The sequence below is a fragment of the Mustela erminea genome, chromosome 13 (genome assembly GCF_009829155.1).
Source record: "Mustela erminea isolate mMusErm1 chromosome 13, mMusErm1.Pri, whole genome shotgun sequence".
NCBI lineage: Eukaryota > Metazoa > Chordata > Mammalia > Carnivora > Mustelidae > Mustela > Mustela erminea.
Window position 1 is genome coordinate 90,961,715 of NC_045626.1, and position 19,878 is coordinate 90,981,592.

At 61.0% G+C, this 19,878-nt stretch overlaps 1 protein-coding gene across 7 annotated transcripts in view; it reads right to left on the bottom strand.

The window, feature by feature from the left end:
• Positions 1-19,878, bottom strand: part of RIMBP2 (RIMS binding protein 2) — a 92,122-nt gene that overhangs the window by 45,863 nt on the left and 26,381 nt on the right. For 6 of the 7 annotated variants that reach the window (XM_032310323.1, XM_032310329.1, XM_032310325.1 and 3 more), the window contains exons 4-5: positions 17,642-17,746; positions 9,892-9,942 (exon numbers count right to left, since the gene is read on the bottom strand). In XM_032310323.1, the coding sequence (XP_032166214.1) occupies positions 9,892-9,942; positions 17,642-17,746 (156 nt within the window). Of the gene's footprint in view, positions 1-8,709; positions 8,731-9,891; positions 9,943-17,641; positions 17,747-19,878 lie in introns of those variants that run through there. The other variant, XM_032310326.1, reaches the window with a different exon arrangement.

Here is a 19,878-nt window from a genome sequence, read left to right on the forward strand (position 1 = left end):
CGCCACAGCCGCTTGAGATTCGGAGTGTGAGGCGGTGACACAGCCCAGACTTGCGGGGCAGCTCAGCGGCCAACCCGCTGATGCGTCTTTCTCATGGGGACGCCCACCCCCAAGCCTGCAGTGCTCCAAGGAACACTGCTCTGGCGATGAAAGGAAGTTCTTTCTGCTGGATTCGGTCAGCAACACGGCTGCCACGTGCAGACTGGCAGAGAAGTCTCTGGAGCCCTGGGGAGGGGGCCTCCCTCGGACACACAGCAGGGAAGGGGCAGCTCCCTCCCGCCTCTGCTCCTGTCCCGTCCCTTCCCCGCTGGCTCTCAGGGTGGGGGACCTCACACGCACGCTCACATCCCCAGACGCTCACGGACCACACTTCCGATCCTGGTGCAGACGCAGGGCTCCGTCTCACCAGGGCGCTGTCTGCAGCGGGGCGCCCAGGCCACAGAGGGTCGCGCGGAGGGTCAGCTCTATCCCCACCCCCGCGGCACCCTCTGCTGCTGCTTCCCACCCCACGCACCGTGGTCCATGGGCCCCTAGTTACTTCTCGTCTGTCTCCAGACGGGACGCGAAGCTCCAAGCCTTCACTCTTTCTGCTTCCTGGAGACATCCTCAGTGCTTTTCACAGAATCGGGCGCATAGTAGGTGCTCAGTAAGCATTTGCCCAATCAGTGAAAAGAGGGAGCTGCTGACTGGCAGTGTGGCGCCCTATCTCGTCTGCGTGGAGTCCTGCCTCGACTCTGTTCCTTACTCTGGGATACACGGAGAATCCCATCTGCTGCATCATTAATTCCGAGGGCTGCCTGGGTACCCCCCGCTCACAGGTCGGCTCCATGAGGGGGGAACCGTCTGCGTCTTCCCTGCCACGTCCCCAGCACTTGGAACAGGGTTGGGTACGGAGTCCGCGCTCAGCAGACCTTGGCTTTAACGTGGGTGCGTGTGCGGGGATGCAGGGACAGCCGGACAGCCCTGGGCCTGCGGAGGGCCAGCAGCCGACACGCTTCTCCTGCCCCCTCTTCCTCCTCCCCTCCTGTCTTCCCGCTCTCCTCCTGCGCCTTCCTCCCCGTCTTCCTCCTCCTCTTCCTCGCGGCTCCCCCTCTCCCCCCTCCTTCCTGACCCGTCGGCCTCCGCTCGGCCTCTCTGCTCACCCTCCTCCACCCCCTGCTCTGGCATGAAGCTTTCCAGCTCCTTAGTATAGAATGAAATGCTATTTATGTCTGTGATCCGAGATTTCCAAAAATAAACCCAACACATCCCAAGCCTGTAATTAATTTCTTCGATTCATTAAAAAAAAAAAAAAATCAGCAGGATTCTTCTTTCAAAAAGCTGAATGAGCTTATCTGCGATCGCTGCTTCCCCAGGCAGAGACGTGAGCTGAGCACTCCTGGGCCCCCGGTGGGGGACCATGCAGGACCCCGCTGCAGGGGGGCCGACCCCAGGAAAGGGGAACTTGTCAGATGCCCCGAGGTCTGGGGCCCTGACTCTCCCAAAGCATTTGCTCCAGGGCAGAGCCGTGAACCCCGAGGGACAGGCAGAGTCCTCAGATGGGGAGAGCTGGCCCTGCACGTCCTGGGACGACCGAGGTTCAGTGGCTGGTGGGCCACGAGCACTGTCTGCGTGGCCAGGAACTCATTTCCACGTTCGTTAGGAGAAAGGCTGGCAGGTGAAACCCTCGGTACTCCGTGCTTGTGAAAATGACCCGATGGAAACAGCCCGTAGAATCCTCACTTCCGGACCACGCTAGAAATGACGAAGCCAGAGTGACAGAGAACAGATCGGTGGTGGTCCGAGCTGGGGCCCCAGGCCGCTGGGACGTGCAAGGAGCAATGGGACAGGGGACGGGAATCTCCACGTGCACCCAGCCCCGCGGAGCTCTATGCTGAAGGAACATAAACACAGGAGAAATCCAAGTGCAAACAGATTTAACCTGCGGTGGTGCCCTGGGCAGCCGGCCCGCGCGGTGGAAGTCTCCGTGGTGCACGCGCAGTGCGGCCGAGGTCCTCATGGGCCTCCTCTGGGACCTAGCGTTCCAGATGCACCGGTCACCGGCGGCCGGCTGTGGGGGCTGACGTGGCGCTCTGGGAGAGCACGGGCCCCGAGGCGGAAAGGGCAACAGGCGTTCCCGGACACACACGCCCTAGGAACGGCAGCACACACAGGCACCTGACAGCAGCTGTCACGGGCCACTACGAACGGGTGTCCTTGGCATTCATGGCTGGCAGATACAGCCCCTGAGCTCTCTGGGAACGGCCCTCGGTGACCCCTCCTTCCAGGACTGTTGTCTTGTTCAGGGGTCCCCGTCACGGACAGCGAGTGACTGGGACACGCCATCTCCCCCGGCGGCTTGCCCAGGACGTGGCGCTCTGAGGAGTGGTTGGTGACATGCGGGTGAGGGAGTCCTGGGGGCAGGGGGCGCGCAGCGGACTTCAGAGCCTTGGTGTCCCCAGATGTCCAGGGACGCTGCTGGGGCATGCCGGGTGGGGGGAGCCGGGGGAGCCGGAGGACGCTGAGGGAACAGAGCGCACGGGAGCGCGCGCGCTCTGTCCGGAGGAGACTTCTGCTCAGCCCTGGTCCAGAACCATGAGCGCAAAACTTCTAGTCTCCCAAAAGGAGCAGCGGCTCTTTATTTTAATGCAAAAATCTCTCGACGTTTAAATGTTGGCAAGTGAGTCAGAGGCCCATCCACGTCTGGACTGACACGGCCGATCTGGAGACAGCATGGCTGCTCGGTGACCCCAGGCGTGAAAACCCACAGCAGCTTCCTCGGACGCCTGAGAGGAGCCAGGCAGGCAGGGGCGCAGGGGAGGTGCGGTTCGGTGTGGCAGGCAAAGCTCCCCGTGTCGCTGCGGTAGTAGCCGGCGAGGGGAGAGGCCTGGCCGCCACGCTCCTCTGCTGCAGGCTGTGATGAAAGCCAGGCTCAAGTGCGCACAGACGCGGAACAAGCAGGCCCCTCGGCGTTTGTCCGCAGCTCTGCGACGTCCTGCCTGCGCCCTGGGGGCCTCCCGCCACCCGTGCCCACGGAAGGTGCCCCCGAGGGAAGCAAGTCCGGCTGACAAGCCTGGTCTGGGAGGCCTCAGGGAACCAGAAACCCTCCGAATCCACGTCTGGACATGGGACCGTTCAGAGGCTTGGGGCCTCCGTTCCAGTCTTGTCTGCTGTCCCGTTCTGTCCCCCACGTGCTCAGGAGTGCGAAGACTCCTGACGCTTGAGCCCGTTCACAGATCTTGAAAACCTTTAACGTCACCAACAAACGGCTGCTTCTCAACAGTCATCATGCTGAGGAAAAAACTGACACTTCACCAGGCTGTCTTCTGCCTGACACTGGCCCCACGAGGGAGCATGGCTGGGACAGTGGTAGAGACATGGGTGGCCGACGTCTTCGGAGCAGCTGTGCTCTAAGGTCTGCCCTGCCCACTCCTGGGATGGGCTTCTCCACGGTGACAGCGACTTCCCGGGACACAAGCTCTCCATCCAGTAAGACGGTCAACTGTCCATCCAAGACCCCGGAGCTCCGGACCACCTGGGGGACCCTCCTGTGTGTCCAGGGCTCCCATGGGCACGGTTAAAGGCCACCCTGAGACACGAGGCCATCCAGCCTCTGAACTGGTGCCGGCTGGGAACCGCTCCCACCGCCGCTCCGGGTTTTCACGCCCGGGATCACCGAGCAGCCATGCCGTCTCCAGACGGGCCGCATCAGCCTGGACGTGGACAGGCCTCAGACGCCCTTCGCACCAGTAGGAGGAACGGCTTCCCGGAGAGCAGGAAGGCAGCAGCGACCCCACCAATGTGCCCGGCTGGCTTGTCCCCACATCAGTGTTTATTTCAGGAGCCAGAGTCTGGTTGCCTCCTGGCTGGGTGGCCCCTTGGGTAGCTGGCCACCTGCCGGTGGCAGGACAGGCCACGCAGACCACGGGGGGAACAGATGGCACAGTCATCAGGCAAGCACACTATCCCTGGGAGAAACACGGAGACTGGCCGGCCTGGCCGTGGGTATTTATAAAGATGGAGGAAAACACATCCCGAGCATGATGGCTAGCCGTCAGGGCCCGCCGCTCTGCATTCCACATCCGCCTTCAGGCCTCGTAGAGGCCATGTGGAGGGCCGGGCCCTGTGTCCAGCCAGGGCAGGCAGAGGGTTCACGGCTGCCCGCTGTGAATCATCAGAGCAGCATGGAGAACCCGGGGGTGTCCCGGGCAGGCTGGGACCCCACACATGGGAGCGTCGGGGAGGAACATGTCCTGACTTTGGGGCTCCTCACGCGGGGCTGTTTGCCTGCTCTGTGCTGGGCGCTGTCGGGGACTCATAACGCATCATCGCTGATGGCCGGGGAGACCACAGGGTCAGGTGGTCTGAGCCCACAACACGGAGAGGAAAACAACACCAACGTGCATGAGAGCCAGGGCTCACAAGAAAGCCAGGGGTCACACGCCAAGCAGGGGCTGCACTAACCCAGGCCTCTCTGACTCTGGATTCCAAGCTGGCTATATATCCTGGGTCCCCCACTCACTCGTGCGGACCTGGACGCATGTCCCACAGCCTTTGTGGGCCTCACTGCCTCTGCCTAGAACGTGGGGTAAACCATGTCTTCCAGAACACAATAAGGAACTGCAAAATCAGACTGTGGGGTGCATGGGAGGGCTCTATTAGCAGAAGCAGCTGTCTTGTTGCCTCTGAGGACAACACCACAGGCCTGACGCCACAGGGAGGGGTGTGGCTACCTAGTAAGTCCCACCCACGCTCCCTCACACGCCTCCCCACCTTGCCTGGACATCTATTTTCAGCAAAGTATGAGAGCTCCTTTGAGCCCATGGGAGTCTACCAGAATTCCCTACATATTGTCACCAATGGAGACCCTTGGCGGGACAATGTGGGCTTGAGCCTGAAGCAGAACAATGTTGTCGCAAAGTGGGGGGGACTCTGGTCAGTGCAGACTTCTCCTCCGCGAATGTTCCGCACTCCACGCCGCGCACAGATCCCACACCACGAAAGCCCAGTGTCTTCAATGTGTGCTTTGGTTCGTGTGATTCAAAGCTCGTCCAGTTCTCCAAGTTAAGCGGCAGTGAGTTCTAAGCTGGTGGGTTGGATCGTCGGGGTCTCCCTGCTTCTGGACAGACGTGCACTTGTCACTCAGTATTAGGTGTGCAGTAAGCACCGGTCATCGGTGGGGCCTCAGAATACCCGTATCGCCTTTGGGGTGCCAACAGCGGTGAGGGGGGCAGACGGCAGCCTCCGGGACACAGCTGGAGTGGAGATCAGTCCTGGGGCAGCCACGCTCCCAAACACCGGGGCGCGCACGGCCCTAACCACCTCAGCTCTCAGCGAAGCCTTACGGGGCTGTGAAGGCTATTCCCTGAAGCGGAAGGGGTGGGGGGGAGGCTTCCTAAGACGAGTCGGATGTGAAACGTTAACTCTAAGTCATAAGTTATGGGTCCACTTCCCGGATTCTCAACTTGACTATTGTTCTGCCACACTTCGTATCAAAGTTGCACGGTCCTGTGAGGATTCTAGGGGGTGGGGGGGGTGGGGACAATGCCACGGGCCAACCGCCTTTTGGCTTCACTCCCCCGGCCCCGGGAGACTGTGCTTCCTGCTTCTCCTGCCATGAGGTGGCACTGGCTTCGGTCAGCGGAGTGACCCAGCAGAGCAGGCAGGAGCTGACCCTACTGCGGTCACCGGGAAACCACACGCGCCAGTCGGCACAGTCACAAGGTGCCGGCGGCCTGCACTGCACAATGTCCCCGTGCCGTCCCCGGGTCATGTCCCCACATTGCCCCCGTCCGCCCCACGTCCTCCCCGAGTCACCACTCGGAGGGGAGTTCTCTGGGGCCGTCCCTGAGCAGCAGCAGATGTTGCCGACCAGAAGCGACCTTCATATGCCCGCTGTGAGGTTGGGACCTGACCCTCAGCTTACGAATGCACCTGACAACCGGGTTCGTCTCTGATGGGACCAGGCGTGCGTCCTCCTGCCTGTGTACCTTTACCCACACGCACACTCACCGGCCGCGTGGTCATCCGTGTCCTGACACCAGCCCCGCAGGGCGACCTCCCACCCTTAAGCTCAGCAACACGGAGACCATTTTAGGGACCATGTCAATGTTTTCGTTTCAGTTTCCTCTAAAATCGGAAACAAACGTATAATATTGACTCAGCGTGGGCTACATTCCTCTTTACTCCCACGCAGGTGGAGGTAAAATATAATTTTTGATACTTTTATGGAGGAAGGTATGGGACGCAGAAGCAAACGGGCCCAGGGCCCAGGAAGGTCCCAGCGCTGCCCAGATGCTGGGCCCCCTCCAGAGGACCCCGTGTCTTCCTGGGTCAGGGGGCACGCTGTCTGCTCTTCCCACTTTCCCCAAAGGAGACCCAGGATGAAAGGAGCCTACACAGGTCCCTTCCCGGCTGTGACGAGCGTCTGGCATCGCGGGCAGTTTGAAGGCTCATCTGGAGCTGACGGCCAGTAAGCTGGGGGCCACAGTGGGAGGTGCTGGGAAGGCGCCCCAAAGAAAGCACAAAGCAGCCAGAATGTACACGCAAAGCACACAGCATGGACAGTGGCGGGAATGAGCTGATCCCAGGTTTTCCTCTGTGACGGGCCCTGGAGCCTGTGCCCGCGAGCCCCACACACGGGCCCTGCTCCCCTGCACACCTTCGTTTCTGCGCCTCGGACAGTGCTGCCCACTGGCCCTCCTGCCCTCAGGACCTGGCTCTGCTCTGGCAAGCTGTGCATCCCGGGCGGCTGACTCAGGGTCTGTGCCTGATTTCCAGTCCGGGAAGAGGGTGATGACGGTAGCAACCTCGCTGGGGGGGGGGGGGGGGTGTCTACGGATTAACCCCGACACACATGTCCAGTGCCCAGTGGACAGTGATCACGTGGCCTGCGCCCCTGCCGGGGAGGGCAGTGCTTCTGAGTCTCGCCGCCACCACCGTGTGAAGTCACAGCTCAACGCCTGCTGCAGGTCTGCGGGTAGGAGAGCTGACCCCACGTCCCGGGGAGGCCGGGGTCCAGGGAAGCCGCTGCAGTGCAGCACCGAGCTCCTGGCATCGGGAGTCCAGACCTTGCTTCTCACCAGCTTGCCTTGGGCAAGTCCCTGAACTGTTCCTCTGTTTCCCCTGGGTATCATGAAGATTAAGTGACATGCTCTGCTTGCTGTGCCCTACATGTCCCTACATGTGCCCTAACTAACGCCTGGCACAACGGGAGGGTTCAGGGAAGCCCTAGGTCACTGTCATTGGAGTGTCATCACTATTATTAATTTTAAGATGTTCTCTTGCTTCCTTGTCTTCCAATTACCCCTCCATGAAGTGCCAGGGACACTCGTTCCCTAACAGTTTCTTCTTTGCAGTTTGCAGAGGGCTCGGTCATGATGCTGGAAAAGCTCTGTTTTCAGCTAACGCCTGACGCCCACCTTGGTGAGGCCCCACAGCGAGCCCAGATGATTCTGCGGGCGCTGGGACTCTCTGCACGCGTCCTGACAGGGGATGGAGACCGCCCCCTCCTCCCGTCCCCAGACATCCTGGCCTCGCGCTCATCAGAAAACGGGGCTCAGGAGCACCCACAGCACTGGCTGGGCAAGGACAATGCCGGGAGGGGTTCTGCTGCCCTGAGCTTTCGGAGACAACCCCCACTAGTTCTGTGTGTGTGTCTCACTGGGCAAGGTGGTGGCTGTTCTGAGCAGAGCCCCTGACTGAGGGGAGTCCCCAGCGTGCCATGGGACGCACACCCCCTCCAGGGACAGGAGCACGTTCCCGCAAAGCCCACGGCGTGCTGCAGGTGTCCCTCAACACGTCCGGTGAAGGTGAGGTGTGGGGGGGGTGGAGGTTCAGGTCACTAAGACGCTGAGCCATGGCTCGGCCAGGACGCAGGGCACAGGCTCGGCCCCCACGCCCTCCGTCCCCATATTAGCCTCATGGACACGAAGCAATGCTTCCCTGACAATGGCTTTCTCAGAACTGCCCAGGGAGGGGCGGCTGGGTCCCCCAAGGTTTCTGGGTCCCCCCCGACTCTGTGACTCTGCAGGGTGGGCAGGACCCAAGAACCGGCATCTCCAGCAAACTCCCAGCAAGGCCGATGCTGCTGACCTAGAAATCCCACTTTGAGAACCCTCCCTTCGGTGACTACATGATCAAACTCAGTTTTGCAAAATACTCAAAACCTCATCCAGAGGGATAGCACCGTTCCTCCTGTCCCATGGGCGTAGCGAGAAGGGCAGTGTCCTGTCCACGGGAAGGAAGGCTGCTGCCCTCACCTGCGGGAGGGGCCCCAGCCATGCACAGGGCAGACACAAACACAGCGGGCGGAGCATTCCAGGGCCAGGGCTGAATCCCGATGACCAAGAGACAAACGAGCTGCATGCTAGGCATGTGGCTGGCCCAAGGGCAGAAGGAGTCCCCCCCACCTGCCACCACCCCACAGCACCCCTCGTAGTCATCGGGGTTCTGGGCTGTCCTCCCAGCCTGACCCTTATGGCCGTGGCGGGAAACAGGAGACCAGGTCCCTGGGCCTGCTCGAGCCTTGCCGGGACAGAGCTTGCGTTCCGGTGCCCAACGGCAGTGCCCCCCACCCACAAGAGTCCCCACGCACCCCGCAGCCGGAGGAAGCTTGGGCTGCCGGCTTCCCGGGGAGCTGAGCAGGCCCAGGGAGCCGTGGAGGCACCAAGCACAAGGGAAAGCACCGCCAAGCACAGCGGCACAGGGGAGGCCCGAGCCCTCCAGTACCTGCATGCCGTCCAGCGTGTTCTGCGGGAAGCGCAAAGCAAGGCACAACCACGGAAGACGTTGTAAAGAAGAAAAACCACGCACCCTCAGCACGTCTGCGCGGCACCTGCCCCCCAGAGCACATTCCGATGCCGCCCCATGCCGGAACATGCACGGCCCCAGCCCCGGGCCAGGAGACCCCCGTGGGCGGCCCAGAGGGTGGCTAAATGCAGGACGCACCCCGTCCAGGGGCCCCAGGCAGTGGAGACAAGGACGCACGTCTGCAGCCAGGAGGCGGTCTGAACGGACGTGGGGGGCGGTTCAGGTGGGGGTGGGGGGTGGATTTTCCAGGGACAAGCATGGCCTCCGGGGGTCTGCTGCCATTCCCTTGGGTGCTGGAGCTCCCCCTGCCATTCGTCACACTCACCCCTCCAGATACTCATTAGCTAATGGACGCGCTCAAAAAATCAACTTTAATATATGGGATGGCAATGGCGGGACCTTTCCCTGCGGGAGGAATAGATGTTATAAGGCAACATAAGGGAACTAGGAGAGGCACACTCTGCTCTCCGTGGCCGCCATGCCCCTGGGGACAAAGGACAGGGCCATCTTCCCCCTGTATCCAGGGACGGCGGCCCACACAGAGGCCACCCAGGGCCACCCCCACCTGTGTGTCTCTAATGAAGAGGTAGGAGCTGCCTGGCCTCTGTCCGGGGGGTTCACGGCAGGAGGGGCCACGGCCCTGCTCACTGGTGTCCCCCGCTCAGACTCCGTGTCGGGCCCTTTCTCATTCTGCAAATGCCTCCCCAGATACCTGCAGCCAAGCTCTTCCCCACCGTCAGTGCCATCCCTGAGAATGTCCCTGATAGTGTGCCATCCACGGTTCATCCGCTGGCAGGGTGCCCACAGGAGCGGTCCGCCCACACCCACACTTTATCCTCCTCCTCGTCTTCCTCCTCACGTGGTCCCAGAGCAGCCCGCAGGGGACAGCAGGTCACGTGTGAGGCACCCAGCTCCGCGGCAGGCTGAGTGACTGTGAGGACGTGACTTCGCCTCTCTGTGCGGTCGCTGTGCTGCCCGTGTAGGGGGTGGGTGAGCAGTCCTAGTAGCTGGTGCCCGCCGGCACTCAGGAGTGGCCCCCACATCCACAGCTCCGACCTCGCCCGCCCCCCAATGCCAGCAGGTCAGGGTTCCGGCACTTACCTCTAGCAGCCGTACGGCACCTTCATGTTCCTTCTTAGCTTCAACCTGAGCCTTGTTTATGATAGAAAGAGAAAACAGTCAATGTTTAAAGCAGAGGAAAGAGAAGAGACTCGGACAAATGTCTGAATTATCAGGCGTGGGTTCCTGCCGTCTATCTCACCAAAGAGCACCCTGTTCCGAGGATCTAGACCAGTTCTCATTGCCCACTGCCCTTTGGGCAAACACGGAACAAATGCCGCCGGCTGGGATGCTCTTTGTCAAAATGGGAAAGGACACCCTGATCTGGCAGTGAGGGAACAGGTCAGTGGGAGGTTGCACTCCTCTAGAGAGAGGCGGTCACACACAGAAGGGGGCTGGACCCAGAAGGTCAGGACAATCCTTCTGGAAGCCGCAGGGTGGGGTGGGAGGGCATCATATCCCCAGGTGCCCACAGCCGCTTGGGAAACACGACACCGCCATGCAGACATGACTTCCAAGCAGCTGAAGGTCAGCGGCGATCTCCCCGGGCCCCAAGGCAAGCCCGAGATGGGGGTCCCTGAGCATCTGATGGGCTCTCAGCCAATCAGCCTGCGGTGGGGGGTGGCCCTCGTCCAATTCTTTGAAGCAAAGCCACTGCTCCACAGAATAAGAAATGTCACCCATTTCACCAGACCAGTCTCTCAGAAGGGCTGTTGCCTGAACCACATGGTGGTTTCACATAAAACCAAAAGGCAACAGTATCATCCCTCATAGCAATGGCAGTGAGTAGTACCACAGCCTGCTTGCCTGCCTGGCATCTGTGGCCACCTCTTCCAGGAAGAGCCCCAGTTGTGCTGGGGACCCAGCCCCCGTCCTGAGGGCATGAGAACAGCTCTAGATGCTCAGTGGTTGGCTTCTGGGCAGGTGTGCAGGCTGGCTACAGCTCTGCCCATGGATGCTGGGGAAGACGGGACAGATTCTCTTTGCCTACTTGACCCGAGCCCGAGTGGAGGACAGTACGGAGCACTGCAGCCTTTCTGCCACCATGAGGGATGAGGCTGGAGCAGCCAGAGGGCTCCCCTGGAAGCCAAAAACGAAGCCAACGCAGAGGAGTGCAAAGGCAGAAGAGCGCTGGATCCAGCCGCACCTGAAGCCCCTCTCAGTTGGGCGCACGACTCAAATTCCCTTTTGCTGTTCTCTGTCCCTTGAAACCGAGCATCCTAATGAACACAATCGTCAGCTGCTGGAGAACATGCCACCTCCCGTTTTCAAGTTGGAGGTGCTGAAGTTTCTGTGAGAGCCTGAGCCTGAATCCTAAGCCAGGAAGGAAAGCTGGCCCGCATGGCCACTCGGACGTCCCCTTGCACTGGTTTCAGTGGCTTCACAGACATTCCCAGAGACGCCAAGGAGCAGGTTTAGGGGGAGGTTTATCTCCAACACCACAGGTCACCTGTGTCTGACAATTTCGAGCACTCGGGAAGGATTCCCATATTCGACTGAGATTTACATGTAGAATCCTCGGATCTAGAGGAACATGTGTCTGGGAGCCGGGACAGAGAGTAGGGAAGGGCAAAGAAGCCGGTGATTGTTATCCTTACAGCCTCCCCGGAGCAGGGAGGGCCCGGCATCCCCAGCACGGCCAATGCTGGCGGGCGGCCTGAGATCCCGGCTCGCCTCACCCCTACGCGTCCCCTGGACACGGATCTTCAGAGAAGACTTCGAGACCCGGGCAAGTGATGGAACACAGATTCATCACGCTGTTCCTGAATTCAGCGCAACCTTCAAGTGCTTAAAATCGTTCCTTTCAGAGCTGAAACGGGAGTGATGATAAATAACAAAGTGGGGAGGAGGGGACGGGCGGCCGTCCGCAGGACGCACGGGGTTCTATAAATAACCTCAGCACTGAGCCACTTGAGTCCAAGATAGTTTCCAACTGGCAGGATAAAAAAACAACAACAAAAAAAACCCAAAGTGAGCTGTGAAAACCCCGCCAAGTTCGCAGTAATGACTTGGCTTCCGGCTTCCAGAGAGGATCGGGAGCTGGTTTTCATAGGCTACTTGCTAGCCAGGCCATTTGGGCAGTCAGAATAGGTTGTTAAAACTAACAGTTGGAATCGGCAGCTCCAAATTCTCGCAGCACCGAAGCAGCAGCTTACGCGAGGCTCGTCTGGGGTCCACAGCCAACCTGTTGGGAAGCTCTGACCTTCCCACAGGACACAGGGACATGTGAAGGACCCACAGCTGTTAGGGGCACGGGGCCAGCTGTCAGAGGAAGGGGGCTGTCGTCTGGGGAACTGAGGGTCCAAGACGGTGGGCTGGCACAGGTGGTGGTTTCTGGGGAGGCACAGAGGTCCAGACATGCTGGACTCAGCCTCAAGGTCTGGACACTTGGTTGGGATGGCCTGCGTGCCTAATGCGCGGTCTCCTTGGCAACTGGCAGAGGAGGGGGTGGCATGGATGCTGTGAGCTTGCAGCAGGGTGAGGGCACCGTGGCAATCTGCAGAAAAGGGTGGGCAGTCCTGGAACCGGGCTGGGGCCCCAAGGAGCCTCCCATCAGCACTAAGAGGAAGTGTTGACTGGACACTAGTCCCGTAGCTGTGCCCGGCAGGAGCACGGGGGTCAGTCCGTGACCCCCTGCCACCCACACACGACAGCAAGATCCCAAACAGCCATCCCTGAAGTGCAGGCAAAGCACCGATTGCGACTCACGTGGCGGGCTTGGCTCCTCTTACTGCCCACGTCCGTGACAGCCCCAACCCCGAAAGCCACCCCCTCGCACGTGGGAGGAGTTCTGAGCCACAGCAAAAATCGGTCAGGTCTGCAGATGAATTTTAAATTTGGAAAAACGCTTAGATGATCACCACGACGACTGTAGCTAGGCGAGGACGGAGCTTGCTCGGAAACAAAGTCTGAAGCTGGGGAGCTGCCGGGCTCTGGCCGCCGGTCGCCCAGAGAGGAGGGGCCCGGGGGTCTGGGCGCCCACAGGCCATGGGAGGACGGAGCCATGGCTCAGTGACTTGTTCAACGGGCATTTACAAGTAGCACCTAGAATTCATCACTGGGGACTGCGACCAGCCATAGGTCCATCCGTGGCCGCTCCCCGCAACTCCTTCCTTGTCTAACGATCTCGGACCCTTGTCATCAGCATTTGCTGAGCTTTGCTACGTGTCGGACCGTGATCTCGGGAGTGTAGACCCTACTCTCTGGAGAAAGACCGCAGGCGAACGGATGAGCCAACGGCACCCCCTGCGGGCTGGTGTGCCAGAGGCCGCGTGAGCAGGGAGAGGAGCCCATTCAAGGCCGGGAGGCAGGGCAGGGCGCTCAGCGCCAAACGCCAGCTCTGCCCTTTTTGGGGAACCAGGCACCCAGGCAAAGATCCAAGAGGGGGCAGATCTGGTGTGGTCAAGGTACAGAGGCCGTGTGGCAGGGGAGGGGGAGGCAGTGGGCCGAAGCCCCAAGTCGGCAAGCCAGCCTCCCGGACGCGGGCGCCAGGACTCTCCATGCTTGGAATAAACGTTCACGGTGTCCGGAGCCTCCCCCACCGGCCTCACTCACGCTGCCCAAAGAGCCCCTGGAAATCTCCGACACAGGGGCTCCGTCAGTGCTGACCTGAGTGTTGAATGAAAGCACTCGATTCTCCAAGCACCGTCCTGGCCCGAGGGACGAGTCTCAGAGAAGGTTTGGGTCCCGGGTCCTGACGGTGGGTGCACGAGGCCCGCGCCCCCTCAGAGCGGCCAGAGCGGCCAGAGGTGAGACCGAAGCCTGCGGGGCCCATCAGGCACTGCCTATATTTTGAGAGAAGGTAAACCCCTGCCTTACTTCACACCTGTGGTGCGTCAAGAGAAAGGGACGTGGCGGGCCCCGGAAGGCAGAGATCCAACAGAGCACAGACGGGAGTAAAGGGACTTCCCAAGACGTGGGTGAAGGGGTCCCCAGGCCCAGCTCTGTACCGTCAGGGGCAACCGGCGTGGGTAGAGAGGGCTGGGGCTGCAGGCGGGAGTCTGGGAGTCTCGGGGAAAGTGGAGGTCAAGCCTCCCCAGGTGGGGCCATCCGGAGAGGGTTTTGCTGCTCTGACACAGAGAAAAAGGAGACAAACAGAGAGGGGCAGTAACTCCAGGGAACAGGTGTGGAGCAGGTGTGGCCGAGGACGGGGTTCAACTTGGACCTCATGCGGAGGCGGCGCTGAAGGCTGGAGGAAAGAAGGGGATTCGCAATCCAGTCTGCGGAGCCCAGGGTGGCGAGGCCGTCCCCAAACGGCGTTTAGACCCACAGGACCTGACGAGGTCACCCCAGGAGCCAGCGGAGACACGGAGATGGGGCTTGCGGACCGAGTCTTGGTGAACACCCATGAGGCTTACGGGGGACCATCTGCGTGGAAGGCAGTCGGTGGAGAGTGAGGCTTCCTGGAGGCCTCGGGCATAGAGAGGCAGAGACCAGCCGAAACTGCACTCCGGGTCAGAGAGGACGAGAACAGAGGACCAGCCCTTGGCACCATGTCCACGCACAGGTGACAGCAAGAACCACCTCACTGACAAGAAGAGGGCAGGCGTCCCCAGTGGAGGGGTGTCGAGAAAGCCTGGGAGCTGAAGCCGGAGAGCACGGGCAGGTCTCAGACACAACCACACTGCTGTCTCATGGGGCCCAGCTCTGGCCCCTGGGGAGTCTGGTGCTTTTATTGTGGTAGGACAAGGGCAAGACTTCGGTCAACCCTGGAGCCTCAGAGAGGAGCATCCGGGCCCAGGGGCTTCATGCGAACCCAGGTCGTTCTGCTCACCAGCTGACTGGCATTTAGCTGTGGAGTTACCTTCCTCCATTCAGAAACAGGAGGGAGGTAGGACCCACCGCGTGAGGTTGTGACGGGCTTGAAGTGAGAGGGTTCACGGCAGAAATAGTTCCCGGCACCCAGCAAGCTCCTGGCTTCTTTTTAAGTTTAGTAAATATGCCATGTGTTCCTCCTTCGCCCGTCCTGACTCCTGCGGCCTAGAACCCTGCAACCTCTGGGCCCTAACGCCCCCTCCCCCACGCTGCCCCAGCCCGTCCACAGGTCTGCGCAGCCCTGATATGTTTATGTGCAAAGAAGATGCCCCCATCCGCTGTCTTTTTTGCAGAAAATGGAAACACAGGACGATGGGTCTCCTGAGAGCATCGCCACGTCCACTAGCGTCCCTCCGTCTAGGACCAGAGACTTTCCTCCCATCCTGCGCACCTGCCGCTGGGCGTCCACACATCCAGGATCACACCAGCTCGGTGATGTTTCCATTCAGCCCAGATCCACAGCCACGATGTGGGTCAGCCTGGACATGCCCCTTCCCGCGTGCCTCCACCCCTGGGCCTCTCACCACAGCTCCTGAGCACACAGCTCCCTCTCCTAATCCATCCTGCGGTGTGTCCACATCTCCCCTCTGCAGCCGCTGCCCCACGCTGAGACCCTAGGCTTTGTGGCAGCGGGTAAGGGGCCTTCCTGCCCCTCCACAGATCAGTCCCCAGCGCGAGGGTCAAAGGATGTTCACCAGACCCTGCTACACCCGCTTCAGCCCCCAGTGGCTTCCGGTTCCCTTGGAACAAGATGGAGCTCCTTTCCACAGCCCGCAGAGTGCCTGGGGCTCAGCACCACCCTCCTTGGGATGCACCCCTGCCCACTAGGCATGACCTGTGTCCCTCCAAGGGCCCCTTTCCCCAAGTACTGGGGACCTGAGCCCTTAAATGACCTTCCACTCACCTAAGTTTGCCCTGTATGGAGTCCTGCAATCATGAACCCGTCACTTCATTCTGTCCCTTCTTCCCTGCACACGGCATCTGCATGACCTCTGGAGGGGGCTCTCTCTCCCTCGGTGCCGGCATAAGCCGTCTCCCCCGCCACTGGGCTCCCCTTCCAGAACAACCCAAAGACACTGACACACAGTGGACACCCAACATTTGTTGAATGAATGAATGATCTAATCAGCAAGGGCAGCATGCTGGCCCTCCACGGTGGAAATCAAACGGAAAATAAGAATCCTGAAAAAATCGCCAATCTCATTCTGCTCAAGGATCCACCATCCTCTTGGAAGGCTTTGTTCAAAAATCAGAGCTCTAAGGAATTACCACCTTGGCACCCGGGTTTTGCACTGGTTCCTCCTCCTCAGCTCCTGCCCCCGGTGAAGCATCAGGGTGTCCAAGATATAGGCCATAATGGACACCAGGAAGGGGGAAGGAAACCGGACGAGGCACAGAGGAGGCTGAATGACAGCATTGGCTCTGGTGCACCTTCCTGCCATGGGATGCTTCGCAAATGAAACTCCAGGCTCCCAGAGAACACACTGCTGGCAGTCACCGATCTGTCGCCCCCTTGGCACGGAATCTGTGTTTTCCATGGGCTTCCTATCTGGGTGGTGCCCAGCCAGGGCTTCCGGGGCACGGGGAGCGGGTGCAGGTGCCGGGCGGCCATGTCTGGGCACGGCACAGCAGGCAGAAAAGAGCCGTATCTCTCTGCCTGGGCCCCGGCAAGCAATATCCTTTCTGGATAGCATCTAACGAAAGGCTGCTTCTCTATTCCGGCAGGTAATCAGGCTGGATGACCCCACCAGCGGAAGCTCAGTGACAGCCACCCTTGACACATGGTCTCAATAAACAATCAGAGAAGCAGCCTGGCAAATTCTCTACCTGCTGCAAATCTGGCTCCCAAACTCCGAGGACAGAGACCACCCCAGCAGACTCCCATCACCAGTCAGGTGGGCACACGGCCCTGGGTCCTTTATTACGAGATCAGAGGCCTGGAGAGGCGGTGGAGTGGGTGGAGGGCCGCCCAGACTGGGGAGGAGCTGCTCGCTGCCCATCCGCTGGCCGGTCTCAGGAGCACCCCCATGGGCAGTCATGTACCTGCAGCCCAGGCCAGAAAGTCTCTGGCTGGTGGGGCCCGCTGCCCTCTGGGGAGGAGGGGCTCCGGGTAGGATCAGGGCTTTCGGAAGGAAAGGAGAACCACACCTGGGACCCCAAGTGCCCCCATGGAGAGACACAGGAGAGGACCACAGCTGGGTCCAGGGGCCACGCTCTTAGCCCCCCAGCACCACCACGGGTGCCACAGGGACGGGCCCCCTCAGCTTCTCAATCCTTCCCTCTCTTTTCCCTCCTTCCTCCTTGTTTCTTAGTCTCTGCTCCTCTTTCTTCTCTGGGTTCCTTCCCTCTTCCTCATGCCGGAAACATTGCCCCGAGACTTGATCTGTTCACTTAACAGCACATCATGGAACTCTCGCCAGTTCAGCAGATACAAAACCAAAGTTATTCCTTTGAATGACCACAGTTTATACCCCCAGCCTCCGCGGGTGTCCAATTCAACCCCGCTCCAATCCCTCATTCCCCCAGTACTGAAAACAAACAAACAAACAAACAAAAAACCCCAAAGAACAAAGAAAACAAAACCCAAGTCGCGACATTTAAGAGCCACACCGCACAGGTTCAAACCCCAGCGCTGAACCTGGGCCGTCAAACCAGTTCCTGTGGTGCTTCTGGGCATCTTTTCTGGAAGGGAAGGTTGCAGAATAAGACACACATGTGTGCTTAACTGTAAACGACGCTGGTAGGGCTGAAGCCACTCACAGTGGGCAGTGGCCCCCAGAGCATACTTTCCACACGAGCCCGCCGGCATCGCACAGGGGAGCGTCCGGTGTTTGCAGTGCAGCTTGGGACGCGGTGGCTCAGGGGAGCTGGGCAGCACTAGGTAGCACAGACTCGGGGAAGATGGGGAGACGCAGGTGCACAGCTCCCGCCCCCCCTTGCCCTCCACACCCCTGCCCCAAGCACGCCCGCGGCTCACCTTCTGCAGAAGGTCGATCTCCTGCTGTTTGGCGTGGAGGACAGCCAGCGCCTGCTCATGCTCCAGTTCCAGCTGCTGCCGCCGTTCTGCAGCCTCTCGCATGTGCTGCGGGGGACAGGGCGGGGTCAGCGCAGGAGCCAGAAGACCTGCGAAGGGGGCCCGAGGGCTACTCTGGCTTTCCCTGGGGTCAGGACCCACCCCTTGGGGAACCGGTGCCAACACGCCTTCCACCTCGAACTGCCTGGTCATTTCCATGCCCTGAGCATTAAGCAGAACCAGAGGTCATCATGCAGAGGCGAGCTCTTTCTCCTGCCCATTCCCTCAGCCTCGTGCAAGCTAAGGCCACAGGTTACGGATCCTGGGCTACCTAGCGGGGAGTGCTCCAAGCCCTTTAGGATGATTTACGTCCCGCGACCCTCTCATTCATCTAGGAGGCAGGCACACTAATGGGGGAAACTGAGGCACAGGGAGGTTCTCCTGGCTCATCACACAGCTGGTGAAGGGCCGCCCCAGATTCGAGTCAGGCTAGAGGGAGCCTCCGAACCTCAGGCTTCGGTGCTATCTGCTGGCGCCCGGCTGCGGACCTTCGCATCCATTCCCTGCAGGTGCTGGCGGGGACTGCACAGATGGATGGTGGTGACGCACCTCTGGCGCTTCGGGACAATACAGGGCCGAGCGCGACATTTAAGAGCCACACCGCACAGGTTCAAACCCCAGCGCTGAACCTGGGCCGGTGACAACCTCTCTCGGGGCTTCACCTTCTCCCCCAGATCAATTATTCATCAGCATCACTAGCCATTTATAAATGGTCCATTAACAGCACGCTACGGAACCGCTGGTGATTGCTAATTATGAACCGGCACCTGCTCTGCGCAGGGGTTCTGAATGTCTCACGATGCGGGGTGGTATCTCGCATCTAGGAGACTGGTGTCCCCTTTCACTCTGAGCCGAAGGAGCCCCACGCCTGTCACATCACGGCGCCCTCAGGCTGCTCCAGCGCATGCGCGGAGGAGGAGGAGCCTGCGGGAGACAAACCTCCTTGGGGGAGGAGGAGCCTGCAGGTGGGGGAACCAGTGGTGGGAGGAGTCTGCGCAGGGAAGGGGCCCGCACGGGAGGAGGAAGAGCCTGTAGGAGAGGAGCCTGTGGGGGAGGAGGAGCCTGTACGGGGAGGAGCAGCCTGTACAGGGGAGGAGCCTGTGCGGGGAAGGAGGAGCCTGCACCAGGGAGGAGGTCCCTGCACAGGGGAGGAGGAGCTTGCACTGGGGAGGAGGAGCCTGCGCAGGGGAGGAGCCTTGTGGGAAGAGGATCCTGTGCGGGAGGAGGATTCCTGTGGGGGAGGAGTTTGCACGGGAGAGGAGCCTGTGGGGGAGGAGGAATCTGTGCAGAGGAGGAGTCTGTGTGGAAGGCGGAGCTTGCACTGGGGAGAAGGAACCTGTGTAGGGGAGGAGCCTTGTGGGAGGGGGAGGAGCTCGCATGGGGAGGAGCTTGTGTGGGGGAGGAGGAGCCTGCCCAGGAGGAGGAGCCGTGTAGGGGAGGAGCCTTGTGGGAGGGGGAGGAGCTCACATGGGGAGGAGCTTGTGTGGGGGAGGAGGAGCCTACACAGGAGGAGGAGCCTACACAGGAGGAGGAGCCCGCGCAGGAGGAGGAGCCCGCGCAGGAGGAGGAGCCCCGCAGGAGGAGGAGCCCCACAGGAGGAGGAGCCCGCGCAGGAGGAGGAGCCCGTGCAGGAGGAGGAGCCCCGCAGGAGGAGGAGCCCGCACAGGAGGAGGAGCCCCGTAGGAGGAGGAGCCCGCGCAGGAGGAGGAGCCCCGCAGGAGGAGGAGCCCCGCAGGAGGAGGAGCCCCGCAGGAGGAGGAGCCCGCGCAGGAGGAGGAGCCCCGCAGGAGGAGGAGCCCGCGCAGGAGGAGGAGCCCCTCAGGAGGAGGAGCCCGCGCAGGAGGAGGAGCCCCGCAGGAGGAGGAGCCCGCGCAGGAGGAGGAGCCCGCGCAGGAGGAGGAGCCCGCACAGGAGGAGGAGCCCCCCAGGAGGAGGAGCCCCGCAGGAGGAGGAGCCCTCGCAGGAGGAGGAGCCCGCACAGGAGGAGGAGCCCCGCAGGAGGAGGAGCCCCGCAGGAGGCGGAGCCCGCGCAGGAGGAGGAGCCCGCGCAGGAGGAGGAGCCCGCGCAGGAGGAGGAGCCCCGCAGGAGGAGGAGCCCCGCGCAGGAGGAGGAGCCCGCGCAGGAGGAGGAGCCCGCACAG